The 19,688-nt window shown below is 42.3% G+C and overlaps 1 protein-coding gene across 2 annotated transcripts; it reads left to right on the forward strand.

Moving 5' to 3' along the window:
• The first annotated feature begins 1,444 nt into the window (after positions 1-1,444).
• On the forward strand, positions 1,445-19,411 carry LOC123485102 (signal transducer and activator of transcription 1-alpha/beta-like). Of its 2 annotated transcripts, XM_045215990.1 has the most exons (17): positions 1,445-1,638; positions 1,757-1,915; positions 4,769-4,861; positions 4,954-5,013; positions 5,127-5,238; positions 5,360-5,401; positions 5,743-5,826; positions 12,558-12,656; positions 12,849-12,984; positions 13,103-13,158; positions 13,274-13,365; positions 17,152-17,291; positions 17,382-17,570; positions 17,932-18,007; positions 18,157-18,277; positions 18,460-18,498; positions 18,893-19,411. In XM_045215990.1, the coding sequence occupies exons 1-17, from the start codon at positions 1,460-1,462 to the stop codon at positions 18,926-18,928; spliced, it is 1,713 nt and encodes a 570-aa protein (XP_045071925.1). In that variant the 5' UTR covers positions 1,445-1,459; the 3' UTR covers positions 18,929-19,411. The 2 variants fall into 2 exon arrangements, with proteins under 2 accessions (XP_045071925.1, XP_045071926.1); XM_045215991.1 differs by lacking the exon at positions 18,460-18,498.
• The last annotated feature ends 277 nt before the right edge of the window (positions 19,412-19,688 follow it).

Here is a 19,688-nt window from a genome sequence, read left to right on the forward strand (position 1 = left end):
TATCATGACATTGTACTGTGAATATTAACTGATTGTTTACGCTTCAAGCACCACTAAAAACGACAGTATTCTAGTCATTCCGAACATATGAGTTGAGACTAAGGGGGGCTTTCACACCAAATTGGTTTGGTGCGGTATTTCCAAACTCTGGTGCGTTTACCCCCTTAGTTCGGTTCGTTTGGAATGGTGTGGACACTATATCCGCACTTGGGAGCGCACGTAAACCACGCACAGTGGTTTGCTCAAAAAAGGGTGGTCTCCGTCCGATTCAATTCGTATTGTAGTGCGGTTCGCTGCAGATGAGAACGCAGTCGGACCAAACGCGGGAAGAGGAGTTGCGCATATATTATTGGTTGTTTGACTGAGCATTTGATTTAATGCACCCGGCATCATCACTTGAGATCTCTGGCTAAACGTTCTGTGAAGTAGCGGCGCATTTATGAGCGCATCCGATACAGAGATTAGGGGAGCTGTGGGCTATACCGGGATATAGCTGAATATAGCCTATTCACCCTCGCAGTTAGAGCGGCTATTGCGCTCAGTTTCCTCCCGCATGTTGATGGAAGACCAAAGCGAAAGTAATATGAAGATTGGGACACACAAGTGATGCTTCATGATAATAATAGATGGATTTAACGTGAGCATTTAAACAAATTACTTGAATGGACACATGGTTTTGTTAAGGAATCTTTGTTCGTTTGACATTTGTCAGAGGAAGGCCCTCAAAATTGTCAAAGACTCCAGCCACCCTAGTCATAGACTGTTCTCTCTGCTACCGCACGGCAAGCGGTACCGGAGTGCCAAGTCTAGGTCCAAAAGACTTCTCAACAGCTTCTACCCCCAAGCCATAAGACTCCTGAACAGCTAATCATGGCTACCCGGACTATTTGCACTGCCCCCACCCCATCCTTTTTACGCTGCTGCTACTCTGTTAAGTATTTATGCATAGTCACTTTAACTCTACCCACATGTACATATTACCTCAACTACCTCAACTAGCCGTGGTGTTTTCCCCCGCACATTGGCACATTGACTCTGCAACGGTACCCCCCTGTATATATAGCCTCCTACTGTCACTTTATTTTACTGTATATATCCTCTCCTACTGTCACTTTTATTTTTACTTCTGCTCTTTTTTTTCTCAACACTTTTTTTGTTGTTTTATTCTTACTTTTTTTGTTTAAAATAAATGCACTGTTGGTTAAGGGCTGTAAGTAAGCATTTCACTGCAATGTCTGCTCCTGTTGTATTCGGCGCATGTGACCAATAAAATTTGATTTGATTTGGCAGTGTGAAACCAAGTGGACCAAATGGAGGGGAAAAGACAATGTAACAAATAGTTGAACTCCGATTTGAACTATAGCTCAAAACTATGTGTGAAAACACCTTAAGAGTGTATTATCCAGTAATAACCAGCCTGCTCATATTGAAGAGTAGATAATAACTGTTCTTTGTGTGCATGGACTTTACTTCATTTCCTCCACAGGAAGTGGTTGGCCAGTTGGCTGAGGTGCTTAACATGGCAGAGGCGGTCCAGTCAGACCTGATCTCAGAGGAGCTGCCTGAGTGGAAGAAGAGGCAGCAGAGCTCCTGTATCGGAGGACCACCCAACGCATGTCTGGACCAACTGCAGAGCTGGTGTGGAGACTAGTTCATTCTCTTGGGCAAATTTTGTCTGATCAAGCAAAAATATGAATTTATGAACCCAACAATTTTTTTATAAAGTATTATTATTTTTCTTCGTCTTCCCCTGTAGGTTCACAGCGGTGGCGGAAAGCCTGCAGCAGGTGAGGCAGCAGCTGAAGGAGCTCCAGGAACTAGAGCAGAAGTACACATACGACAATGACCCAATCACACAGCAGAAAGGCTTACTGGAGGGGCGGGCCCTGGCACTGTTCCGGAACCTCCTAGAACAGTGAGTGACACCACACTTGTATTCCACTGTTAAAGGTCCACTCTGTGTTCTTTGCTCCTGTTTTTGATCATTTAAATTAATTATATATACACACACACTACCAGTCAAAAGTTTGGACACACTTACTCATTCAAGGTTTTTTCTTTATTTTTACTGTTTTTTATTTTGTAGAATAATAGTGAAGACATCAAAACTATGAAATAATACATATGGAATCATGTAGTAACCAAAAAAGTGTTCAACAAATCAAAATATATTTGAGATTCTTCAAATACCCACCCTTTCCCTTGATGACAGCTTTGCACACTCTTGACATTCTCTCAACCAGCTTCATGAGGTAGTCACCTGGAATGCATTTCAAGTAAAAGGTGTGCTTGGTATTTTACCAAATAGGGCTAAGTCCATATTATGGCAAGAACAGCTCAAATAAGCAAAGAGAAACAACAGTCCATCATTACTTTAAGACATGAAGGTCAGTCAATACGGAACATTTCAAGTACTTTGAAAGTTTCTTCAAGTGCAGTCGCAAAAACCATCAAGCGCTATGATGAAACTGCCTCTTATGAGGACCGCCACCGGTCTAATGAGATGGCGTATCGCAGCAGAATGCTGTGGTAGCCATGCTGGTTAAGTGTGCCTGGAATTCTAAATAAATCACAGACCGTGTCACCAGCAAAGCACCCCCACACCATAACACCTCCTCCTCCATGCTTTATGGTGGGAAATACACATGCGGAGATCATCTGTTCACCCACACTGCGTCTCACAAAGACACGGCGGTTGCAACCAAAAATCTCCAATTTGGACTCCAGACCAAAGGACAAATTTCCACCGGTCTAATGTCCATTGCTCGTGTTTCTTGGCCCAAGCAAGTCTCTTCTTCTTATTGGTGTACTTGAGTAGTGGTTTATTTGCAGCAATTCGACCATGAAGGCCTGATTCACACAGTCTCCTCTGAACAGTTGATGTTGAGATGTGTCTGTGACTTGAACTCTGTGAAGCACTTATTAGGGCTGCAATTTCTGAGGCTGCTAACTCTAATGAACTTATCCTTTGCAGCAGAGGTAACTCTGGGTCTTCCATTCCTGTGGCGGTCTTCATAAATTCCACAAATTAACTTTGAATTCCAGGTGACTACCTCATGAAGCTGGTTGAGAGAATGCCAAGAGTGTGCAAAGCTGTCATCAAGGCAAAGGGTGGCTATTTGAAGAATCTCAAATATAAATAATAGTTTCATTTGTTTAACACTTTTTTTGGTTACTACATGATTCCATATGTGTTATTTCATAGTTTTGATGTCTTCACTATTATTCTACAATGTAGAAAATAGTAAAAATAAAGAAAAACCCTTGAATGAGTAGGTGTGTCCAAACATTTGACTGTGTGTGTGTGTGTGTGTGATATATATATATATATATATATATATATATATATATATATATATATATATATATATATATATATATATATATATATATATATATATATATATATATATATATATATATAAACTCAGCAAAAAAAAGAAACGTCCTCTCACTATCAACTGCATTTTTTTTCAGCAAACTTAACATGTGTAAATATTAGTATGAACATAACAAGATTCAACAACTGAGACATAAACTGATCAATTTCCATAGACATGTGACTAACAGAAATGGAATAATGTGTCCCTGAACAAAGGGGGGGTCAAAATCAAAAGTAACAGTCAGTATCTGGTGTGGCCACCAGCTGCATTAAGTACTGCAGTGCATCTCCTCCTCATGGACTGCACCAGATTTGCCAGTTCTTGCTGTAAGATGTTACCCCATTCTCCACCAAGGCACCTGCAAGTTCCCAGACATTTCTGGGAACCTCCGATCCAACAGGTCCCAGACATGCTCAATGGGATTGAGATCCGGGCTCTTCGCTGGCCATGGCAGAACACTGACATTCCTGTCTTGCAGGAAATCACCCACAGAATGAGCAGTATGGCTGGTGGCATTGTCATGCTGGAGGGTTATTTCAGGATGAGCCTGTAGGAAGGGTACCACATGAGGGAGGAGGATGTCTTCCCTGTAACGCACAGCGTTGAGATTGCCTGCAATGACAACAAGCTCAGTCTGATGATGCTGTGACACACCGCCACAGACCATGACGGACCCTCCACCTCCAAATCGATCCCGCTCCAGAGTACAGGCCTCGGTGTAATGCTCATTCCTTCGACGATAAATGCGAAACCGACCATCACCCCTGGTGAGACAAAACCGCGACTGGTCAGTGAAGAGCACTTTTTGCCAGTCCTGTCGGGTCCAGCGATGGTGGGTTTGTGCCCATAGGCGACGTTGTTGCCGGTGATGTCTGGTGAGGACCTGCCTTACAACAGGCCTACAAGCCCTCAGTCCAGCCTCTCTCAGCCTATTGCTGACAATCTGATGGAGGGATTATGCGTTCCTGGTGTAACTCCTAGTAGCATGCCTAAGGCACGTTCACGCAGATGAGCAGGGACCCTGGGCATCTTTATTTTGGTGTTTTTCAGAGTCAGTAGAAAGGCCTCTTTAGTGTCCTAAGTTTTCATAACTGTGACCTTAATTGCCTACAGTCTGTAAGCTGTTAGTGTCTTAAAGACCGTTCCACAGGTGCATGTTCATTAATTGTTTATGGTTCATTGAACAAGCATGGGAAACAGCGTTTAACCCCTTTTCAATGAAGATCTATAAAGTTATTTGGATTTTTACGAATTATCTTTGAAAGTCAGGGTCCTGAAAAAGGGATGTTTCTTTTTATACCCATTTGTTCTTGAAGAATATCACTTCTAAATGCCTCAATACAGTATATCACCTCAACATTCCTTGTGTCTGTGGTGTGTCTCAGTTCATTGGTGGTGGAGAGACAGCCCTGTATGCCCACACATCCACAGAGACCCCTGGTGCTGAAGACACAGGTGCAATTCACTGTCAAGCTCAGGTAAGCACAAACACAACAGCACCTACCATCTGTAGTTCCTATGGATCTGTCCAGACCTGGTTGAGTTTTGATTTGTATTTCATCTTCTCTAGATTTATTGTGAAGCTCCAGGAATTCAACTATCAACTCAAAGTGAAAGCTTTGTTTGACAAGTAAGTGGATGAGTGTAGTAGAATATTTGTGTTTGTGTGTTATGTCCTGCTCTTGAATTTGTGATGTGAATACACAACTAAAGGGGGGAATGCACATTGTGTTTTCTCTCCAGGGACGTTACAGAAAAGAAAGGGTTTCGTAAGTTCAACATATTGGGGACCAACACAAAGGTTATGAATATGGAGGAGTCAAATGGAAGCTTAGCTGCAGAGTTTCGCCATTTGGTAAGCTAGCACAATTTACAAATAGCATACAGGGCACTATATCTGAATGAGTTGTCCCGATTGGCCATTTGGACCTGCACTGTCATCACTCCTTACAGTTTATTCTCTGGTCTCAACACAGCAACTGAAAGAGCAGAAAGTAGCCGGCAACAGAACAAATGAGGTAAGAGACTACCTGCAGATTGATAACTGGTTTATAGGACTGTCCTATAATGACAAGGTAATCAGTTACAGTCAATTCATTCATAGATATGATATGTACTAAGTACAGCGTGGTACTGAGTCCTAGGGTGCGTCACAATAATATCTCCTTTCTCCTGAAGTGTGCACTCGTTCACTACTTCCCACAAATCTAAAAGCATTGGATTGGTATGGGCCGGAGGGAGTTTCCATCATATTTCTTTCAAATCGGTGAAGGGAAGTGAACAAGTGCAGACTTTTGGAGGAAGGTGAGACAATTAGGACATCGCCCTAATGTGTTACTGTCTGACCATGTTATTCCAGGGGCCTCTCATTGTGACAGAAGAGCTGCACTGCATCTGCTTTGAGTCTGAACTCAACCAGTCAGGTCTGGAGCTCAAGCTAGAGGTAAGTGGTCTGAAATATAGTTCAGAAAGGAAGCACCAAGTAGAAAACGTTTTTTTTTAACCATTTATTAAAGAATGAGTCATGCAAGTCTTGGCGATATAGGCTCTGCTCCTTCAGGGTAGCTCACTGCCCAAGCAAAGCGTCAATATATCAAATTACCTACAAGCAGGAAAACAGAACCTAACAGGTGGAGGCTGGGGTGGTGGTGGGAGCAAAGAAGCAAACGCATACTAGCAGTAGCAGCAAGCGGCAGCAGGATATGTTAGCAGAATCGGTCAGCTTAAATAGAACTCCAAATAAGGTAGAGGGGATTGTTACTAGCATCTAATTGGTGCCATCTCAGCTGATGCTGATGATTTATTTCAGAAAGGAAACGCCACATAGAAATATGTTTAACCATTTATTAAATAATTTAATATTGCAAGTCTTTGCGATATAGTCTCTGTTACATCAGGGTAGCTCACTGCCCAAGCAAAGCGTCAATATATACAATTACCTACAAGCTATACCAATCCCCCAAAACAGCAGAACCATACGCCAGACGACTATGTGTAGCTACGGCAGAATGCGCCGTTGAGATATGATCAAATAGACCAGCTAAGTCATCCTACCATTACAAGACCATACCATGTGTGAATATTAACAATTTGTAGAATGCGCTGTGCAACGTACAGTGGGGAAAAAAAGTATTTAGTCAGCCACCAATTGTGCAAGTTCTCCCACTTAAAAAAATGAGAGAGGCCTGTAATTTTCATCATAGGTACACGTCAACTATGACAGACAAATTGAGAAAAAAAAATCAAGAAAATCACATTGTAGGATTTTTAATGAATTTATTTGCAAATTATGGTGGAAAATAAGTATTTGGTCACCTACAAACAAGCAAGATTTCTGGCTCTCACAGACCTGTAACTTCTTCTTTAAGAGGCTCCTCTGTCCTCCACTCGTTACCTGTGTTAATGGCACCTGTTTGAACTTGTTATCAGTAAAAAGACACCTGTCCACAACCTCAAACAGTCACACTCCAAACTCCACTATGGCCAAGACCAAAGAGCTGTCAAAGGACACCAGAAACAAAATTGTAGACCTGCACCAGGCTGGGAAGACTGAATCTGCAATAGGTAAGCAGCTTGGTTTGAAGAAATCAACTGTGGGAGCAATTATTAGGAAATGGAAGACATACAAGACCACTGATAATCTCCCTCGATCTGGGGCTCCACGCAAGATCTCACCCCGTGGGGTCAAAATGATCACAAGAACGGTGAGCATAAATCCCAGAACCACACGGGGGGACCTAGTGAATGACCTGCAGAGAGCTGGGACCAAAGTAACAAAGCCTACCATCAGTAACACACTACGCCGCCAGGGACTCAAATCCTGCAGTACCAGACGTGTCCCCCTGCTTAAGCCAGTACATGTCCAGGCCCGTCTGAAGTTTGCTAGAGTGCATTTGGATGATCCAGAAGAGGATTGGGGAGAATGTCATATGGTCAGATGAAACCAAAATATAACTTTTTGGTAAAAACTCAACTCGTCCGTGTTTGGAGGACAAAGAATGCTGAGTTGCATCCAAAGAACACCATACCTACTGTGAAGCATGGGGGGTGGAAACATCATGCTTTGGGGCTGTTTTTCTGCAAAGGGACCAGGACGACTGATCCGTGTAAAGGAAAGAATGAATGGGGCCATGTATCGTGAGATTTTGAGTGAAAACCTCCTTCCATCAGCAAGGGCATTGAAGATGAATCGTGGCTGGGTCTTTCAGCATGACAATGATCCCAAACACACCGCCCGGGCAACGAAGGAGTGGCTTCGTAAGAAGCATTTCAAGGTCCTGGAGTGGCCTAGCCAGTCTCCAGATCTCAACCCCATAGAAAATCTTTGGAGGGAGTTGAAAGTCTGTGTTGCCCAGCGACAGCCCCAAAACATCACTGCTCTAGAGGAGATCTGCATGGAGGAATGGGCCAAAATACCAGCAACAGTGTGTGAAAACCTTGTGAAGACTTACAGAAAACGTTTGACCTGTGTCATTGCCAACAAAGGGTATATAACAAAGTATTGAGAAACTTTTGTTATTGACCAAATACTTATTTTCCACCATAATTTGCAAATAAATTCATTAAAAATCCTACAATGTGATTTTCTGGATTTTTTTTTCTCATTTTGTCTGTCATAGTTGACGTGTACCTATGATGAAAATTACAGGCCTCTCTCATCTTTTTAAGTGGGAGAACTTGCACAATTGGTGGCTGACTAAATACTTTTTTTCCCCACTGTATGTCTTATAGTTCTCATATGCTTGACGCAAGGTGAGCTGTCACCTTGGTATATGGGAATATTCGTCCTATCTAACTAGCAACCGTAAGCAAAATGAACCCAACCGCCCTGGAAACTCACCGCCGGGTGCTCTCACTGAAACTAAATGAGTAATCATCTGACGGGTCTACATAAAAATATATCCTTATCTAACAAGCAAACTTAAGCAATATGACCCAGTCAACCACCTGCAGCTACAATGCCTTCGGAAAGTATTCAGACCCCTTGACTTTTTCCACATTTTGTTACGTTACAGCCTTAATCTGAAATTGATTATTGCTTTTTTCCATCATCAATCTACACACAATACCCCATAATGACAAAGCAAAAACTGGTTTTTAGAAATTTTAGCAAATGTATTACAAATAAAAAAAACGGAAATATCACATTTACATAAGTATTCAGACCCTTTACTCAGTACTTTGTTGAAGCACCTTTGGCAGCGTTTACAGCATTGAGTCTTCTTCGGAATGACGCTATAAGCTTGGCACACCTTTATTTGGGGAGTTTCTCCCATTCTTCTCCGCAGATCATCAAGCTCTGTCAGGTTGGATGGGGAGCGTCGCTGCACAGCTATTTTCAGGTCTCTCCAGAGATGTTCGATCGGGCTCAGGCTGGGCCACTCAAGGACATTCAGAGACTTGTCCCAAAGCCACTCCTGCGTTGTCTTGACTGTGTGCTTAGGGTCGTTGTCTGAGGCCTGTTAGAAAATGTATCTAGGTTCACCTCATCATCCAAGTATAGGGAGTTTGTAAATCAACCAACAACGTTATTAGAAGTATGGTAACATAAAAGACAAATCCCCCATCGTGTATATGTAATGTACTTTATATCAAGTTGCCAGCAAATACAGCAACGTGTATTTGACGCCATCATAGCAAACGTAATGAGGCATGGTACTGGCAGGTAAACTCATCGACATTTAGGAGCTCTCAATAGGTCATTCTACCATTACATGACTGTCTACAAGGCCTCTGTGTAGCATAAGCTAATGCAGCCGTACGTCTATTTCTCATATGTCGCGACCGCGTGTTTCTTGGCCCAAGCAGGTCTCTTCTTCTTATTGGTGTCCTTTAGTAGTGGTTTCTTTGCAGCAATTCGCCATGAAGGCCTGATTCACACAGTCCCCTCTGAACAGTTGATGTTGATATGTGTCTGTTACTTGAACTCTATGAAGCATTTATTTAGGCTGCAATTTCTGAGGCTGGTAACTCCAATGAACGTATCCTCTGCAGCAGAGGTAACTCTTGGTCTTCCATTCCTGCGGCGGTCCTCATGAGAGCCAGTTTCATTATAGCGCTTGATGGTTTTTGCGACTGCACTTGAAGAAACGTTCAAAGTTCTTGAAATGTTCCCTATTGACTGACCTTCATGTCTTAAAGTAATGATGGACTGTCGTTTCTCTTTGCTTATTTGAGCTGTTCTTGCCATAATATGGACTTTTTCTTTTACCAAATAGAGCTATCTTCTGTATACCCCCCTACCTTGTCACAACACAACTGATTGGCTCAAACTCATTAAGAAGGAAAGAAATTCCACAAATTAACTTTTAAGAAGGCACACCTGTTCATTGAAATGCATTCCAGGTGACTACCTCATGAAGCTGGTTGAGAGAATGCCAAGAGTGTGCAAAGCTGTCATCAAGGCAAAGGGTAGCTATTTGAAGAATCTCAAATATAAAATATATTTTGATTTGTTTAACACTTTTTGGTTACTACATGATTCCATATGTGTTAGTTCATAGTTTTGATGTCTTCATTATTATTCTACAATGCAAAACATTTTAAAGAAACCCTTGAATGAGTAGGTGTGTCCAAACTTTTGACTGGTAGTGTAGTCTACCTGAGCTGAAGGCTTTGTCTAACTTGTATATATACCGGTAAGCCATGAGAGAAGCTAATGATGACCTGATAACAAGAAGAAATACAGTGGGGGAAAAAAGTATTTAGTCAACCACCAATTGTGCAAGTTCTCCCACTTAAAATGATGAGAGAGGCCTGTAATTTTCATCATAGGTACACGTCAACTATGACAGACAAAATGAGGGAAAAAAATCCAGAAAATCACATTGTAGGATTTTTAATGAATTTATTTGCAAATTATGGTGGAAAATAAGTATTTGGTCAGTAACAAAAGTTTCTCAATACTTTGTTATATACCCTTTGTTGGCAATGACACAGGTCAAACGTTTTCTGTAAGTCTTCACAAGGTTTTCACACACTGTTGCTGGTATTTTGGCCCATTCCTCCATGCAGATCTCCTCTAGAGCAGTGATGTTTTGGGGCTGTCGCTGGGCAACACGGACTTTCAACTCCTCCAAAGATTTTCTATGGGGTTGAGATCTGGAGACTGGCTAGGCCACTCCAGGACCTTGAAATGCTTCTTACGAAGCCACTCCTTCGTTGCCCGGGCGGTGTGTTTGGGATCATTGTCATGCTGAAAGACCCAGCCACGTTTCATCTTCAATGCCCTTGCTGATGGAAGGAGGTTTTCACTCAAAATCTCACAATACATGGCCCTATTCATTCTTTCCTTTACACGGATCAGTCGTCCTGGTCCCTTTGCAGAAAAACAGCCCCAAAGCATGATGTTTCCACCCCCATGCTTCACAGTAGGTATGGTGTTCTTTGGATGCAACACGACGAGTTGAGTTTTTACCAAAAAGTTCTATTTTGGTTTCATCTGACCGTATGACATTCTCCCAATCCTCTTCTGGATCATCCAAATGCACTCTAGCAAACTTCAGACGGGCCTGGACATGTACTGGCTTAAGCAGGGGGACACGTCTGGCACTGCAGGATTTGAGTCCCTGGCGGCGTAGTGTGTTACTGATGGTAGGCTTTGTTACTTTGGTCCCAGCTCTCTGCAGGTCATTCACTAGGTCCCCCGTGTGGTTCTGGGATTTTTGCTCACCGTTCTTGTGATCATTTTGACCCCACGGGGTGAGATCTTGCGTGGAGCCCCAGATCGAGGGAGATTATCAGTGGTCTTGTATGTCTTCCATTTCCTAATAATTGCTCCCACAGTTGATTTCTTTAAACCAAGCTGCTTACCTATTGCAGATTCAGTCTTCCCAGCCTGGTGCAGGTCTACAATTTTGTTTCTGGTGTCCTTTGACAGCTCTTTGGTCTTGGCCATAGTGGAGTTTGGAGTGTGACTGTTGGAGGTTGTGGACAGGTGTCTTTTATACTGATAACAAGTTCAAACAGGTGCCATTAATACAGGTAACGAGTGGAGGACAGAGGAGCCTCTTAAAGAAGAAGTTACAGGTCTGTGAGAGCCAGAAATATTGCTTGTTTGTAGGTGACCAAATACTTATTTTCCACCATAATTTGCAAATAAATTCATAAAAAATCCTACAATGTGATTTTCTGGAGAGAAAAAAAATCTCAATTTGTCTGTCATAGTTGACGTGTACCTATGATGAAAATTACTGGCCTCTCTCATCTTTTTAAGTGGGAGAACTTGCACAATTGGTGGCTGACTAAATACTTTTTTTCCCCACTGTAGACCACATAGATACTGAAATATGCTCAGAACAGAAGCAGCAAGTATCGCTGTAATTGCACACTGTTCCAGACCTGCACGTTAAATTAAATGTGTTTTTAGTTAAATTTATAAGGGAAGGTATGTACGAAATTGTAAGTGTGACTGCCGGTGCAAGTCACATTAGCTAATGTGACTGGAAGACACCGTAAATGTATAGCTGATACTATAGTGTCTTGCAGCGGTCTCGTGACCCGCACGACACATAATAGGCTATTATCTGTATTGATTGCTGCACTAAACAAATGAGTGTCCGCATGAGACCAAATACTATCAAATCGTCGTGATAAGCACCATCTTGCTCATGTCATCAAGAAAACATTGGGACTCACTGTATATCGACGCATATAGGCTAGCGTAGGCCACTTCCTCCTGTATGGGCGAGCCGATTTCTCAGTGGTGAGGTGTGTTAACTGAGCGCACAGACTCTGCCCGAAGCTGGCATTGGGAACAAACAAAGTATAAAATACTCCCTAAACAAATCTACTAGCTAGCTAGTTGTAGCCGCTATTGACTGACAACAGTAGAGCAGCGACGTGGATTGATCCTCGCAGTCAATGACATCCCCTCAGCAGCCAGCATATTGAATGATGCGGGCAAGGTTCAAACACAGCTAGCGAGCATTTGCGAACAAAATTCATATCAGAAAACCGCAGCATAGCAAGAAACAGCTAGTTACAGCAGCAGTGTCAATACAGCAAAAGAAGCAAACACATACTAGCAATCACAGCTGAGACGGGCACTCAGCTTCCCTATCTAAACTGGCTTCACTTTATACTAGGTCTACACTTCCATTTTCATGAGGTCCAACAGCACTCTGGCCTTATTTAATTTGACCTTGATTTTCTCCGGACTCTGTTCCTTCTTAGGCCATCTCCCTGCCAATCGTGGTCATCTCCAACGTCAGCCAGCTGCCCAGTGGCTGGGCCTCCATCCTGTGGTACAACATGCTGACCAGCGAGCCGAAGGTAGAGTACAGTACATTCATTCAATTTAACCTTTATTTATACATGTTATTTGCATTGAAATCAAATCTCATTGCAAGAGAGACCTGTTCAGAAGGCCCATGCATTAGCCAGTCTAAATCAGATAAAAAATTGACAGTACACAAACGCACTGCTCTCTTTTTCTGTCTCGCTCGTTACCCTGGTCTGTCCCAGAACCTGAAGTTCTTCCTGAGCCCTCCTGCAGCATCCTGGGGTCAGCTGTCTGAGGTGCTGAGCTGGCAGTTCTCCTCTGTCACCAAGAGGGGACTCAATGATGAGCAGCTAGGTATGCTGGCTGACAAACTACTGGGTGAGTCACGATGGGGGATTTGTCTTTTATGTTACCATACTTTTAATAACGTTGTTGGTTGATTTACAAACTCCCTATACTTGGATGATGAGGTGAACCTAGATACATTTTCTAACAGGCCAGAAAGCACAGAGGAATCCTGAGGGCCTTATCCCCTGGACCAAGTTCTGTAAGGTAGGTCATGACTACAATATACAGAATACAACATCTTTACTGTTCACAAACACAACAATATAGAAGGATACCTAGTAATCCATCTAGACATCTGAAGACACATTGTCTACTGTAGAGTATCAGTGAGAAGAACTTTCCCTTCTGGCTGTGGATCGAAGCTATCCTGGACCTCATCAAGAGACATCTGCTGTCCCTGTGGAACGATGGGTGAGTTATTTCATTTTCAGTGGGTTGAACATTATCATTATCAGAGAGTTAGCAGTATGGTATCTATAGCTTGCCACAACAGACTTCATTCTATTAGAGCTGCATCTGCCGAATTTCTCAGCACAAAAGCAAACAACTACACTGTTACGCTCTAATTAGCTGAGGAACGCTCAATTCAGTTCTCTTATATCGAGGCAGAGTTGAGTTTTGATAACTAGTCGAGGGATTTGATGGCAACAACATTGAGTCACCATCAGTCGATTCTTGTAAAAATTGAAAAATCGGTGTTTGTATTCGATAAAAGTTTGTGTTAAAAGTATGAATTTCAGCACCCCGCTGAAGGACCGCTGTTGTATAGGACAAACATAGGTACATGTAAGCTGATGAAGAATCGACTGATGGTGACTCAATGTTGTTGCTAGCAAATCCCGAGACCAGTTATGAAAACTCAACTCCGCCTCGATATGAGAGAACGGAGTTGAGCGTTCCTCTTGCTAGTTCTAATGGACTACCAGGGACCACAGATGGCTGAATCAGCTACAGTGCATTCGGAAAGTATTCAGACACCTTCCCCTTTTCCACATTTTGTTACGTTACAGCCGTATTCTAAAATGGATTAAATAAATAAAAATCCTAATCAATCACAATACCCCATAATGACAAAGCGAAATCTTTGTTAAAAATGAAAAACAGAAATACCTTATTTACATAAACTACCAGTCAAAAGTTTGGACACACCTACTCATTCAAGGGTTTTTGTTTATTTTTACTATGTTTTACATTGTAGAATATTAGTGAAGACATCAAAACTATGAAATAATACATATGGAATCATGTAGTAAACAAAAGTCTTAAACAAATCAAAGTATATTTGAGAATCTTCAAATAGCCACCCTTTGCCTTGATGACAGCTTTGCACACTCTTGGCATTCTCTCACCCAGCTTCACTTGGAATGCTTTTCCAACAGTCTTGAAGGAGTTCCCACATATGCTGAGCTCTTGATGGCTGCTTTTCCTTCACTCTGCGGTCCAACTCATCCCAAACCATCTCAATTTGGTTGAGGTCGGGGGACTGTGGAGGCCAGGTTATCTGATGCAGCACTCCATCACTCTCCTTGGTAAAATAACCCTTACACAGCCTGGAGGTGGTTTGGGTCATTGTCCTGTTGAAAAACAAATGATAGTCCCACTAAGCCCAAACCAGATGGGATGGCGTATCGCTGTAGAATGCTGTGGTTGCCATGCTGGTTAAGTGTGCCTTGAATTCTAAATAAATCACAGACAGTGTCACCAGCAAAGCACCCCCACACCATAACACCACCTCCTCCATGCTTTACGGTGGGAAATACACATGCAGAGATCATCCGTTCACCCACACTGCGTCTCACAAAGACACGGCGGTTGGAACCCAAAATCTCAAATTTGGACTCCAGACCAAATGACAAATTTCCACCGGTCTAATGTTCATTGCTCGTGTTTCTTGGCCCAAGCAGGTCTCTTCTTGTTATTGGTGTCCTTTAGTAGTGGTTTCTTTGCAGCAATTCGACCATGAAGGCCTGATTCACACAGTCCCCTCTGAACAGTTGATGTTGAGATGTGTCTGTTATTTGAACTCTGTGAAGCATTTATTTGGGCTGCAATTTCTGAGGCTGGTAACTCTTAACTTATCCTCTGCAGCAGAGTTAACTCTGGGTCTTCCATTCCTGTCGCGGTCCTCATGAGAGCCAGTTTCATCATAGCGCTTCATGGTTTTTGCGACTGCACATTAAGAAACTTTCAAATTTATTGAAATGTTCCGTATTGACTGACCTTCATGTCTTAAAGTAATGATGGACTGTTGTTTCTCTTTGCTTATTTGAGCTGTTCTTGCCATAATATGGACTTAGCCCTATTTGGTAAAATACCATCTTCTGTATATCTCCTACCTTGTCACAACAGAACTGATTGGCTCATACGCATTAAGAAGGAAAGAAATTCCACAAATTAACTTTTAAGAAGGCACACCTGTTAATTGAAATGCATTCCAGGTGACTACCTCATGAAGCTGGTTGAGAGAATGCCAGGAGTGTGCAAAGCTGTCATCAAGGCAAAGGGTGGCTACTTTGAAGAATCTCAAATATAAAATGTATATTGGTTTGTTTAACACTTTTTTGGTTACTACATGATTCCATATGTGTTATTTCATAGTTTTGATGTCTTCACTATTATTCTACAATGTAGAAAATAGTTAAAAATAAAGGAAAAACCTGGAATGAGTAGGTGTGTCCAAACTTTTGACTGGTACTGTAAGTAATCAGACCCTTTGCTATGAGACTCGAAATTGAGCTCAGGTGTATTCTGTTTCCATTGATCATCCTTGAGATGTTTCTACAACTTGATTGGAGTCCACCTGTGGTAAATTCAATTGATTGGACATGATTTGGAAAGGCACACACTTGTCTATATAAGTTCCCACACTTGAAAGTGCATGTCAGAGCAAAACCAAGCCATGAGGTCGAAGGAATTGTCCGTAGAGCTCCGAGACAGGATTGTGTCGAAGCACAGATTTGGGGAACGGTACCCAAACATTTCTGCAGCATTGAAGGTCCCCAAGAACACAGTGGCTTCCATCATTCTTAAATTGAAGAAGTTTGGAACCACCAAGACTCTTCCTAGAGCTGGCCGTCCGGCTCGGGAGAGAAGGGCCTTGGTCAGGGAGGTGACCAAGAACCTGATGGTCACTCTGACAGAGCTCCAGAGTTGCTCTGTGGAAATGGGAGAACCTTCCAGAAGGACAACCATCTCTGCAGCTCTCCCCCAATCAGGCCTTTATGGTAGAGTGGCCAGACGGAAGCCACTCCTCAGTAAAAGGCACATGACAGCCCACTTGAAGTTTGCCAAAGGCACCTAAAGACACAGACCATGAGAAACAAGGTTCTCTGGTCTGATGAAACCAAGATTGAACTCTTTGGCCTGAATGCCAAGCGTGACATCTGGAGGAAACCTGGCACCATCCCTACGGTGAAGCATGGTGGTGGCAACATCATCCTGTGGGGATGTTTTTCAGCGGCAGGGACTGGGAGACTAGTCAGGATCGAGGGAAAGATGAACAGAGCAAGGTACAGAGAGATTATTGATGAAAACCTGCTCCAGAGCGCTCAGGACCTCAGACTGGGGCAAAGGTTCACCTTCCAACAGGACAATGACCCTAAGCACACAGCCAAGACAACGCAGGAGTGGCTTCGAGACAAGTCTTTGAATGTTCTTGAGTGGCCCAGCCAGAGCCTGGACTTGAACCCGATCAAACATCTCCGGAGAGACTTGAAAATAGCTGTGCAGCGACGCTCCCCATCCAACCTGACAGAGCTTGAGAGGATCTGCAGAGAAGAATGGGAGAAACTCCCCAAGTACAGGTGTACCAAGCTTGTAGCGTCATACCCAAGAAGACTCGATGCTGTAATCGCTGCCAAAGGTGCTTCAACAAAGTACTGAGTAAACGGTCTGAATACTTACGTAAATGGAATATTTCAGTTTTTTATTTCTAATACATTTTGCAAAAATTTCAAAAAACTTGTTTTTGCTTTGTCATTATGGGGTATTGTGTGTAGATTGATGAGGGAAAAAACAATTTAATCAATTTTAGAATAAGGCTGTAACGTAACAAAATGTGGAAAAAGTTAAGGGGTCTGAATACTTTCCGAATGCACTGTACATTTACAGAATTGTTGAACAATGTGAATTTCCCCTGTCAAATATACATAATAAAGTAAAATGTTGTTCATTCAAATTTTTTTTTCACCCACATAGTTGCATTCTGGGCTTTGTGAGTAAGGAGAGGGAGAAGTCCATGCTGACTGGGAAGTGTCCAGGCACGTTCTTGCTGCGCTTCAGTGAGAGTAGCAGAGACGGAGCCATCACATTCACTTGGGTGGAACACGACCTATACGGTGAGTCTGTGAAAACACACACACCACACGCACACACAGCGGCCCTGTAGGCAATTACAATTAAAAGGTTGATGTGTGTGTGTTTCGCAGATAAGCCTGTATTCCATGCAGTGGAGCCCTACACCAAGAAGGAGCTGTCTGCCGTCTCTCTGCCTGACATCATCCGCACCTACAAGGTGATGGCAGCTGAGAACATCCCAGAGAACCCACTCCGCTTCCTCTACCCAGACATCCCCAAAGACAAGGCCTTCGGAAAGTACTACGCCAGGGCCACAGAGGGTAAGCAGCCAGTGACCTCTTTGTTTCAATCCTCTGTGAATATTATAATAAATAATATATGCCATTTAGCAGACGCTTTTATCCAAAGCGACTTAGTCATACGTGTATACATTTTACGTATGGGGGGTCCCGGAATAAAGAAGCATTACTGAAATCTACTTCCATTGTCCCACCAAGAGTGGCTGAAAATTATTCTCTCTTCAGTATGCTCCTCAATCATGCCCCTTGGTAGCAATTGTGTTCTTTTTGATTTACACAAAGCCCCTGTGAGGACCAGGATGTCTGTTTGGTAGACCATTGGGGTTGTGGAGCAGGTGGGGCAGGTGGTCTTTATCTCTGGCCCACCATTTTAATTTTTCAGCATCGGAGCCCATGGATGTGGAGAGTCCCACCACAACAGGATACATGAAGACAGAACTCATATCAGTGTCAGAAGTGTAAGTCTAGAGTACACTTCATAATACTCAATATTCATTTATTTCGTAAAAGGTGAAGGTGCCATAAATACTGTATTTGTATTTGCAATAGTCTGGTTTGAGTATGATTGATGATCTGACTTAACTGTCATTTTCGCAATGTGTTTTAGTCACCCATCTAGACTGCAAGACAACATGATGCCCATGTCGCCAGACGTGTTCGGAGAGCTGAAGAGGAGTGTTGCACCAGTGCTCCAGTGTTGGAATAGTCCTAAGGATATTGATGCTGTGGTGAGTAAAACCTCCCCTCTGGTGCTCAAAAAAGTTTATTAAATTCCATTAAATTGCAGTCTGATGCCAAACACTATCTAAGAATTGATGAACAATGCAATCATTGGCGAATATGTAGCCGATATGTCATCATGACATTTCTCGTCCGTTATTCTTCTTCTTCATCATACTACTTGCCTCAGGCATCTGATCTCGGAGAGTTTTTACCTGAGGACTTTCAGGTATAGTTAATGGTGCCGTTTTCGTTTTCGCCGAATAAGCATGTCTTTGCTAGTAATAACAGGCTGTGGGTGACATTTCAATGACGCAAAATAAACACTGGTGCTGTCAAACCGTAACTACTGTAGTAACTTATAGTAGTACGTGCAGTACAACTGTTTTGTGTTTTCAGCATGAGGCTCATGTATGCCTGATTATCTGTAGTCTGCTACATTTCCTGACCAGTATGCAACATCCTCTAAAAATGTTTAAATCCCTTTAGATTGGAATGAATGTGCATGTTGCAAATTCAATGTCATCATGATGGCATTTATTTTGTCCCGCTAGTCTAACCTATGGTAGTTTTGCATCCATAAAGACATTTTGCTCATATTGACTATTTATCATCCTCTGTAGATGTTTGAGAACATGCCTAACTTGGACTGCAACTGAGCCAACGGACATGTGGGACCTGATCATTTAGTCCAGAACATGTTTTATATTGAAGCCTATTTCATTTGTATCCTTTACTTTCCTTGAACTTCAGTAGTCATGTCACAGAACAAATCAACTTTTTTTGTACGGAGTCAGTTTGAAAGATATACAATTACAGTAGAAATATACATTATATATTACACTCACTGGAAACAATTAGATATTTTGGTGATAATGTGTATAAAAATAAAACACTTAGCTAACTACTGTAACATTCATATAATGAATGAATAGGCGCTCCTATGTCTTTCCATGTCCATATTCAACCATATACAGTCCTGTGTGGCTCACTTGCGACGCCACGGTTGTGGGTTCGATTCACAGTAAGGGAAAAAAAGGTCTGAAAATGTATGCACTCACTACTTGTAAGTCACTCTGGATAAGACCATCTGCTAAATGACCCCAAAAAAAGAATAAAATGAGATATCATCCATCTTTAAAGTTATTTCTTTATTTATTGTTTGATCATTGAAACAAATATATCTCCATTGCCTGCAACACACAGCTGAAGCAGATATACTTGAATGAAAACAAACAAACTGATGACATCAGTATACACCTGTGGTACATTCAAAATAGTTAGTTAATGTTGAAGTTGACCTGCAGCTACACAGATGAACAATAAACACTCATACATACGAGGCTTCTTGTGCAACAGGGACTGGGGATACAAAGTCAAGTCACTTGAGATTAGTTATTCAATAACAATATCATAGTC

The sequence above is a fragment of the Coregonus clupeaformis genome, unplaced genomic scaffold, assembly GCF_020615455.1.
Source record: "Coregonus clupeaformis isolate EN_2021a unplaced genomic scaffold, ASM2061545v1 scaf0575, whole genome shotgun sequence".
Lineage (NCBI taxonomy): Eukaryota > Metazoa > Chordata > Actinopteri > Salmoniformes > Salmonidae > Coregonus > Coregonus clupeaformis.